Genomic DNA, 9,626 nt, shown 5'->3' on the forward strand with positions numbered 1-9,626 from the left:
CTATTTAGTACATAGCTCAGATATTCCTATACTGTCATGTTGTTCAGTGTTCGGGAAACGATTCCAATTGCAACACCGAGTATACTTCCTTGAATCTTAAATCAGCTACATAGTGTATGAATACAGTTCTCATTATTTTAGACTCCAAGAAGACTTAGAAATGAGTCAGGAGAAATGAGAATATGCAAACATTGAATTGGTTATTGAGGTTTAAGAACATTATTTATAGTAAGAGTTAACCACGAGAAATTATTCCTGCATTCAAATCAATGAGAAAAATAAACCCCGAAATAGTCACATTATCATATTATTTCTATTCGTGGCCTCCATCTACTACTGACTAGAATACGAAACACTGTGGAGGTATGTAGTGACAGATTGCCGGTTATACTACATCCGATGGGCCGTTCTGGCTTCCATCTACTACTGCCTAGAATAAGAAACACGGCGGAGGTATGTAATGACAGATTGCCGGTTATACTACACCCGATGGGCCGTTCTGGCCTACATCTACTACTGACTAGAATAAGAAACACGGTGGAGGAATGTAGTGACAGATTGCCGGTTATACTTCACCCAATTGGCCGTTCTGGCTTCCATCTACTACTGACTAGAATAAGAAACGCGGTGGAGGTATGTAGTGACAGATTGCCGGTTATACTTCACCCAATTGGCCGTTCTGGCTTCCATCTACTACTGCCTAAAACAAGAAACACGGTGGAGGTATGTCGTGACAGATTGCCGGTTTTACTACACCCGATGGGCCGTTCTGGCTTCCATCTACTACTGCCTAAAACAAGAAACACGGTGGAGGGATGTCGTGACAGATTGCCGGTTATACTACACCCGATGGGCCGTTCTGGCTTCCATCTACTACTGCCTAAAACAAGAAACACGGGGGAGGTATGTCGTGACAGATTGCCGGTTATACTCCACCCGATGGGCCGTTCTGGCTTCCATCTACTACTGCCTAAAACAAGAAACACGGTGGAGGTATGTCGAGACAGATTGCCGGTTATACTGCACCCGATGGGCAGTTCTGGCCTCCATCTATTACTGCCTAAAACAAGAAACACGGTGGAGGGATGTCGTGACAGATTGCCGGTTATACTACACCCGATGGGCCGTTCTGGCTTCCATCTACTACTGACTACAATAAGAAACACGGTGGAGGTATGTAGTGACAGATTGCCGTTTATACTACGCCCGATGGGCCGTTCTGGCTTCCATCTACTACTGCCTAAAACAAGAAACACGGGGGAGGTATGTCGTGACAGATTGCCGGTTATACTGCACCCGATGGGCCGTACTGGCTTCCATCTACTACTGCCTAGAATAAGAACCACGGTGGAGGTATGTCGTGACAGATTGCCGTTTATACTACACCCGATGGGCCGTTCTGGCCTACATCTACTTCTGACTAGAATAAGAAACACGGTGGAGGAATGTAGTGACAGATTGCCGGTTATACTACACCCGATGGGCCGTTCTGGCCTACATCTACTACTGACTAGAATAAGAAACACGGTGGAGGTATGTAGTGACAGATTGCCGTTTATACTACGCCCGATGGGCCGTTCTGGCTTCCATCTACTACTGCCTAAAACAAGAAACACGGTGGAGGGATGTCGTGACAGATTGCCGGTTATACTACACCCGACGGGCCGTTCTGGCCTCCATCTACTACTGACTAGAACAAGAAACACCTTGGAGGTATGTATTGACAGATTGCCGGTTATACTGCACCCGATGGGCCGTTCTGGCCTCCATCTACTACTGACTAGCATGCATTATAGTAGAGGAGACTCATTAAGTTGCTAATACTGGTATTGTTAGTGTGCTCCGCATGCGCCCACTATAGGTTAGCTAGATTATGCGTCTCTGGCAGACATACACTAGCCAGGAAGTGTAAAGTGTAGGATATGGACATGGGGTTAGTTAATCTACATACATTACAGGGACAATGTCAACCTTGATAATTAATATTATGCATAATGTACATACAATACAGTGAATACCACGGAAATTAGCTAATTTTATTGCAGATGCCAGATTCTGAGAAATTACACCTTTTATATATACGTGTGTCTTACGTGCCTGCGATACAAATACTTTTCTCTGATGTTAGACATAAACATTTAATCTTTTATCAACGCTTTCCTACCTTGTATTTTATGTGAATCAGAAAAATTAAGTTTGACTGGTTGCATGATAGAACTAACTGAACATCACATATAGTTTGATGTGCAGAGGTATATGATTTCGGAACCCTGGAAACGCGCGACCAGTGTCGTCTTTATAAAATGTCACGGTTGTTCACAACTGCCATGTAATTGACACGAAATAGATCTAAATTTGACCACAATATTTAGTCAAATTTTCTCAAGAAAATGTTTTATCTTTATTTCTGGTCAGTTTTAAGTTGATTTTAAATGAAAAAACTACATGTTGTTACAAGTGATACTTTCATTTCAATTTCAGGTCATATGACCTAAAAATGATGTTCATGTGAATTTAACCTGAATTGACTTGAGTTTAAATGGGGGAAAGGGGAGGTTTCTAAAATATGTTTTGATGATTTTCCAACACCTCGATAAATCACTGATTTCTAGAAAAACATCGAACCGATATTTTGATTAAACCATGTTAATGGATTTGCACTTCGTGTTCTAAAGACTCCTAAAAGTCAATGGCAAAAATTGTTTGACTTTGTTTAGAAAGGGGTGAGTTAGAGACGAAAAATGTCAAAAACTATGTCAAAATGGTTTTAAAAATAAAGTAACCGCTTGGTCTAAATGGAATGCTAGTTTTTGACAAATGTAAAAACAATGCTCATTATGATTATTGTTTGTATAACAATGCACATGCAATGTATTCTATCATATCAGAGAACAATTACCTAGTGTCTGTATAACACTGTTATAAGGGATACATCAGTAATGTTAGTAACATTTTATATACAACCATCGCCCTGTATTTCAGTGACGATTAAGGTAAATTATCGGCTTGATGAACATCTAAGTCGGTTTGACACTGCATAGTTAACCTGTTAAAACTGTACGCAATACTGTGAACATTGAAGTAAGCAGTAAATGTGAAACCCTGTGTTTTTGTATGTTGATTTAATTCTCTCCAATTGACGAATTGAAAAAATTACATCTTCTGGCATTATCTAGTCTCATGAAAGATTCGTTTTCCCGTGTATTCACATGAAAAAGTGTCTTATTTGAATTTCGTCATTCGAACTGTAAAATGTTAATGAACATGTTTTGTCAAGGCAAAGTTCAACACGTTTAACTTTGTGTTTCAATTAACCGCCTATATGATTGGATGAAGCTCGTTTAGACAGTGACATGACGAATATATATAAAGTCCCCAGCAGCAGAATGACAAGGGCGACACTAGTGGTCGAGGGTGAGCGAGATGACCTAATTAAGATGAACATCGTGAGAGAGGAGTTACCGTCTATTACAATTCTTTGTAAGCTTCGTGTAAAATATATACGTGAGTCCATTGCCTCGTCTGCGTCTTGTATTACTCGATTGATCACGTGAGGCAACTGTCACCTCGTGTAACTTACCTGTACCTTGTGGTTGTGGCGTCACAGAGTCCAACAATTGACGACTCTTCACGTCAAAGATAGATCCTTTCATAGACAGGTTAAAATAAAGACAGTGGTTAGCACGTGCCTTCATATTCACGGAGTGTGCGTTTATATTTACTACCTAGGATAACAATCAAGTAAATAATAGTGGAGTTATTGTAGTATAGTTAATGGACAAATACACGTGTAAACGTATTAAAGAGAATATACTTATTAACGTATTAAAGCTATATACCTGACTCATCAACGTATCAAAGTTAAATACCTGACCATATCAATTAATTATTTGTTGCATGCAAAAGGTATACGGATATCCCCTGCCACTATATCGGCTCATATCACATAAATGCAAGGTGAAGACACTGGCAATGACTGAAGACACTTACCTTGTGATGGTTGATTCACTTGTTCCCTCTGTAGGAAACTCTTCATAGGAAACACAGACCCTTGTATAGACAATGGTTAGCATGTTTACATCGGGACAGGCCTGATATATTTTACAAACACAACCACATACCGTCCGTTCTCAACTCAGGGCACGAGGAATCAAAATCTGTTATCATTTTTGCCATATTATGAGTATTTATATAGGCAAAATAAAAACCTTATGATCAGCACATTAATTGAAAAAAATCTCAAAAATCAAAAGCGACATTTTTATTAATTCAAAATTATAACTTTGCCATTTTTGTTCTAAAAGTCCATTGATATCAATGGCAGAAGTTGTGTGCTTCTGGTGAGGAATAAATGAGTTAGAGATGAAAGATGTCAAAAAATAATTTTAAATGATTTTAAAAATGAAGTAAACGTTTGGTATAAAGGAACTGGAAACATAAAAACATCTGATATATGTTGCTGATATTTTATTTTTTGCTACACTTCAAAATTAACTGGAAAATACTGAAAAAAGAAAGTACAGAAATAATTGTTTTTTTCTTAAATATGACTACCAGCTACACTTTTTATCAAATTTGTTACAGTACTTGTTCAAACTAGTAAAAAATTGACACATTCATTGGTGTTACCTGTTGCTAATAAAATCGATACAACGTTAAATGCTGCTTAGTTTCTACTCTTAGATTATTTATAATTGCTTGTGTTTAGTTATAACAATTACAAAGTTTATTAAATGTCTGTATTAGCAAACCTTGTAAATAAGTATGATTAAATTATAAAGAAAGATGTAACCGTGCTTGTCGTCGTTTTGTTGTGTGATGTTACTGTTCCGTCAACTCGTTGTGTGATGTTACCGTGCTCGTCAACTCGTTGTGTGATGTTACTGTTCTCGTCAACTTGTTGGGTGATGTTACTGTTCTCGTCAACTCGTTGTGTGATGTTACCGTGCTCGTCAACTTGTTGTGTGATGTTACTGTTCTCGTTAACTCGTTTTGTGATGTTACTGTTCTCGTCAACTTGTTGTGTGATGTTACCGTTCTCGTCAACTTGTTGGGTGATGTTACTGTTCTCGTCAATTCGTTGTGTGATGTTACCGTTCTCGTCAACTTGTTGGGTGATGTTACCGTTCTCATCAAATTGTTGTGTGATGTTACCGTTCTCGTCAACTCGTTGTGTGATGTTACCGTTCTCGTCAAATTGTTGTCTGATGTTACCGTTCTCGTCAACTCGTTATGTGATGTTACCGTTCTCGTCAACTCGTTGTGTGATGTTACCGTTCTCGTCAACTTGTTGGGTGATGTTACCGTTCTCGTCAAATTGTTGTGTGATGTTACCGTTCTCGTCAACTCGTTATGTGATGTTACCGTGCTCGTCAACTCGTTGTGTGATGTTACTGTTCTCGTCAACTCGTTGTGTGATGTTACTGTTCTCGTCAACTCGTTGGGTGATGTTACTGTTCTCGTCAACTCGTTGTGTGATGTTACCGTTCTCGTCAACTTGTTGTGTGATGTTACCGTTCTCGTTAACTTGTTGTGTGATGTTACCGTTCTCGTCAACTTGTTGTGTGATGTTACCGTTCTCGTTAACTTGTTGTGTGATGTTACCGTTCTCGTCAACTCGTTGTGTGATGTTACTGTTCTCGTCAACTCGTTGTGTAATGTTACTGTTCTCGTCAAATTGTTGTGTGATGTTACCGTTCTCGTCAACTTGTTGTGTGATGTTACCAATCTCGTCAACTTGTTGCGTGTTGTTACTGTTCTCGTCAACTTGTTGTGTGATGTTACCGTGCTCTTCAACTTGTTGTGTAATGTTACCGTACTCGTCAACTTTTCTGTTATTAACGTAAATTATCTACTTTTTTAACAACGAGCTCCCTATGTAAACTGTTAAAACTGTATGCATTAGTGTGAACATATACGCAGGCTGTAAAATATTATTGACTGTGTGTCGTTGTTATTTGATTTAATGATCAAATTGACGATTTAAAAAAAAAACTCCTCTGACATTAACAAGTCACATGAAAGAATAGGTCTTTCATAAATTTATACGCCATGCATGCATAATAATTTCTATGAAGTGTCTTATTTAAATTTCGTTAAAAATGTAATGTTCGTCATTCAAGGTTAATACACATGTCTTGTTAAGGCAAAGTTTTTAATATCTAGCTCATTATTTGTATTGGTGACATGTAAAAAAATAACCACCCTCTTACTCTGCCAAGCGCGTTTAGACAGTGAGAGAGTTCATTAACATGACGAATATATATATGAAGTTCCCAGCAGCACAATGACATGGGTGATGCTTGTGTTCGAGGGCGAGCTAGGTTAAACTGGTGGTCGAGGCGAGCTAGGTTACCTAATTAAGACGAAGATCGTAAAAGAGATGAGTGACCGTCTATTACACTACATGGCAAGCGTCGTGCAAAACATATACGTTAATCCATTGCCTCTTCTGCGTCTTGTATTACTCGCTTGATCACGTGAGGCAACTGTCGCCTCGTGTAACTTACCTGTACTTGGTGGTGCTGGCGTCTGGTGACTTTTCACGTCAAAGATAGACCCTTTTATAGACAGGTTACAATATAGACAATGGTTAACACGTGCCTTTATATTCACAGAGTGTGCGTTTATATTTATGTGTGAACGTATTAAAGAGAATATACCTGACTTATTAACGTATCAAAGTTATATACCTTACTGTAAAAATTATGATTTGTTGCATTCAAAAGGTATACGGATATCCCCTGCCACTATATCGTCTTATATTACAAAAATGTAAGGTGAAGACACTGGCAATGACAGAAGGCACTTACCTGATGGTGGTGGAGTCACTGGTTCCCTCTGTAGGAAACTCTTCATGGGAAACACGGACCCTTTTATAGACAATGGTTAGCATGGTTACATCGGGACAGTCCTCATATAGTTTACAAATACAACCACCCCCGTTCGTTCTCAACTCAGGCACACACGGAATAAAAAATCCGTTATAATGTTCGCGATTATCTGATTTATTTTTTATGTATCGGACGCTTCTATAAGGGTTTACTGAGCAAGTTGGAATCTTGTGAACCATGACACTAGTAGAATGTCTTTGTACAAAAAGAATCTTGGTATATATCCGAATTAAAACTATCTGTTACTTTTATAAATTAAGGCAACTAGGAAAGATAAAACCTTCTGGATATCACATGCGACTGTATCAATGTATTCAATGAGGATTTTTTTCTATTCTGTTCGGGTCATTAGGTGATAATTTTACTGACTGTATAAACCTATTATAGATAATATATCTGAGTGTATAAAACTTTTAAAGGTACTATACCTTGCTGTATAAATCTAGTATAGATAATGTACCTGGCTGTATACATATATCATAAATAATGTACCTGGCTGTATACATATATCATAAATAATGTACCTAGCTGTATACATATTTCATAAATAATGTACCTGGCTGTATACATATTTCATAAATAATGTACCTGGCTGTATAAATATATCATAAATAATGTACCTGGCTGTATACATATATCATAAATAATGTACCTGGCTGTATACATATATCATAAATAATGTACCTGACTGTATAAGTCTAGTATAGGTGATATACCTGGCTGTTTCAAAGAATTATACGTAATATTATTTCGGCTAGGTGTACGTCAATGTTTACTGGACTGCTTATATCCCCAACTCTATAATACAGATAGTAGACGAACTATAAGTGTTATTATTAGTAGTATATTATTCCAAACACAATATTCCTTCTTAAAGATTCTTTATAGAATATATCTCAGTAAAATCTATATATAAACGTTACTATGTTTCAAATATTTAATATCATCGGATAAGGAGTGTGACTCCAACGCCTGGACATACGTGAAATAAAGAAATCAATCCAACGTTATACACTGAATTCTCATTCTAAGCGTCACTATTTCATGTGCGGTGCCCGAGCTGAGGAAAATGGAGTGGATGCAACATCAACATAAGCGGTGTTAAATGGCAACTATTGAACATCCAACATGGCACGTGATCAAAATGTTTTTTTTCTTACCGGCAACATCATGCCAATTGTAAAAGTAGGATAACATTGATTAAAGCAAGTAAAATACAATTCTGTTGATTTATTTTTTCCCAATAGTATCTTTTGGAGTTGTACATGTCAATTGAATACATTGCTAAAATAGTATGGAACTAGACATTCTGTCAGAGCTTTAACCAAATATTTTGGGATAATGTGTTCTTTAATGTATGCAAAATACACAATTTAAGACAAGCAGATTTTAAATTGAAATATGAATTGTTTGTAAGATTGCATTGATATGATTTTAAGTCTGCATTAGTGTTAGATTGAATTAGAAGTTATATACCTTGTTGCGGCCGTTTACCAATGTGATTCTGTATAAACCCTGTCAACAAACCACACAAAGTGATAGAGAAACGCCCACGTCCAGTACTAGTACCGTGCAAAAGTGCGTGTCATATTTAATACAGTTTACATCCAACACAAATACACTATATCAATAAGTATGTGATACTCTAGATCAAGCAATATTAATAGATATGTGATACTCTAGATCAAGCAATATTAATAGGTATGTGATACTCTAGATCAAACACAAAAACACAATATTAATAGTTATGTAATATTATGGATCAAACACAAATACACAGTATTAATAGGTATGTGATACTCTAGATCAAACTCCAATACACTATATCAATACGTATGTGATACTCTAGATCAAACTCAAATACACTATATCAATACGTATGTGATACTCTAGATCAAGCAATATTAATAGGTATGTAATATTCTGTATCAAACACAAATACACAATATTAATAGGTATGTAATATTCTAGAGCAAACACAAATACACAATATTAATAGGTATGTAACATTCTAGATCAAACACAATTACACAATATTAATAGGTATGTAATATTCTAGATCAAACACAAATACACAATATTAATAGGTATGCGTGTGGTGCTAGTGTTTAACAGTTAGTAAGGACTTGTTTACATGAGATCAGATTATGTCTATCTTGTGAGGTTTTATCAAGACAGAACGTTCAATAATTACATCAATTAGTATAATCAAAAGATTATATCTACATTTTCGTTAAATTTCGTTAGAGCTCAACTAAAGACGAACCTGGTATTAATTCAAAACTAGAATTAATGGTTATTAAAAATAACTATAAATAAATTAGGAATTCATGCTGAAAAGTGTTGATTAAAGCGTACCTGGTAATATGGCTGCTGAAAGGGAAATCCATGACGACAGTAAGAGGATAACGGCATACATCATGATGATTAACTGTACCGACACGCCACCTCAACACCCTGACACAAAGTGATAGCGTGTGTAACCTAGCAGTATATATGTATATATACATATATTCAGGCGTCTTGATGGAATTAACATGAATCCTTTTTAATTTTCATTAAAATGTTATGGCCATTCATCAAACTGTCAGTATGCCTGCTGTTTTGGTAATTGACACGATAAGAATATATTTGTATTATGAATAAAGAGTAGAGCTGCCCCAAGGTTGACTGTTCATACAACGACTTGGTAAGTGATTTACTTGTCTGCGTTGTCCTTGCGAACAGTTGATA

General features: G+C 36.8%; 1 protein-coding gene across 7 annotated transcripts in view; it reads right to left on the reverse strand.

Annotated features, from left to right (window-relative positions):
- The window catches only part of LOC110456100, a 34,556-nt gene extending 25,167 nt beyond the window's left edge, over positions 1-9,389 (reverse strand). Inside the window, exons 1-6 of one of the 7 annotated variants that reach the window (XM_021506651.1) lie at positions 9,252-9,389; positions 8,370-8,408; positions 6,813-6,872; positions 6,510-6,560; positions 3,991-4,050; positions 3,581-3,646 (exon numbers count right to left, since the gene is read on the reverse strand). In XM_021506651.1, the coding sequence (XP_021362326.1) occupies positions 3,581-3,646; positions 3,991-4,050; positions 6,510-6,560; positions 6,813-6,872; positions 8,370-8,408; positions 9,252-9,315 (340 nt within the window). In that variant the 5' untranslated portion in view covers positions 9,316-9,389. The remainder of the gene's footprint in view (positions 1-3,580; positions 3,647-3,990; positions 4,051-6,509; positions 6,561-6,812; positions 6,873-8,369; positions 8,409-9,251) is intronic. The other 6 variants (XM_021506652.1, XM_021506653.1, XM_021506654.1 and 3 more) reach the window with 6 other exon arrangements.
- Positions 9,390-9,626: the final 237 nt, after the last annotated feature.

This window comes from Mizuhopecten yessoensis, unplaced genomic scaffold (genome assembly GCF_002113885.1).
Source record: "Mizuhopecten yessoensis strain PY_sf001 unplaced genomic scaffold, ASM211388v2 scaffold8517, whole genome shotgun sequence".
Taxonomy (NCBI): domain Eukaryota; kingdom Metazoa; phylum Mollusca; class Bivalvia; order Pectinida; family Pectinidae; genus Mizuhopecten; species Mizuhopecten yessoensis.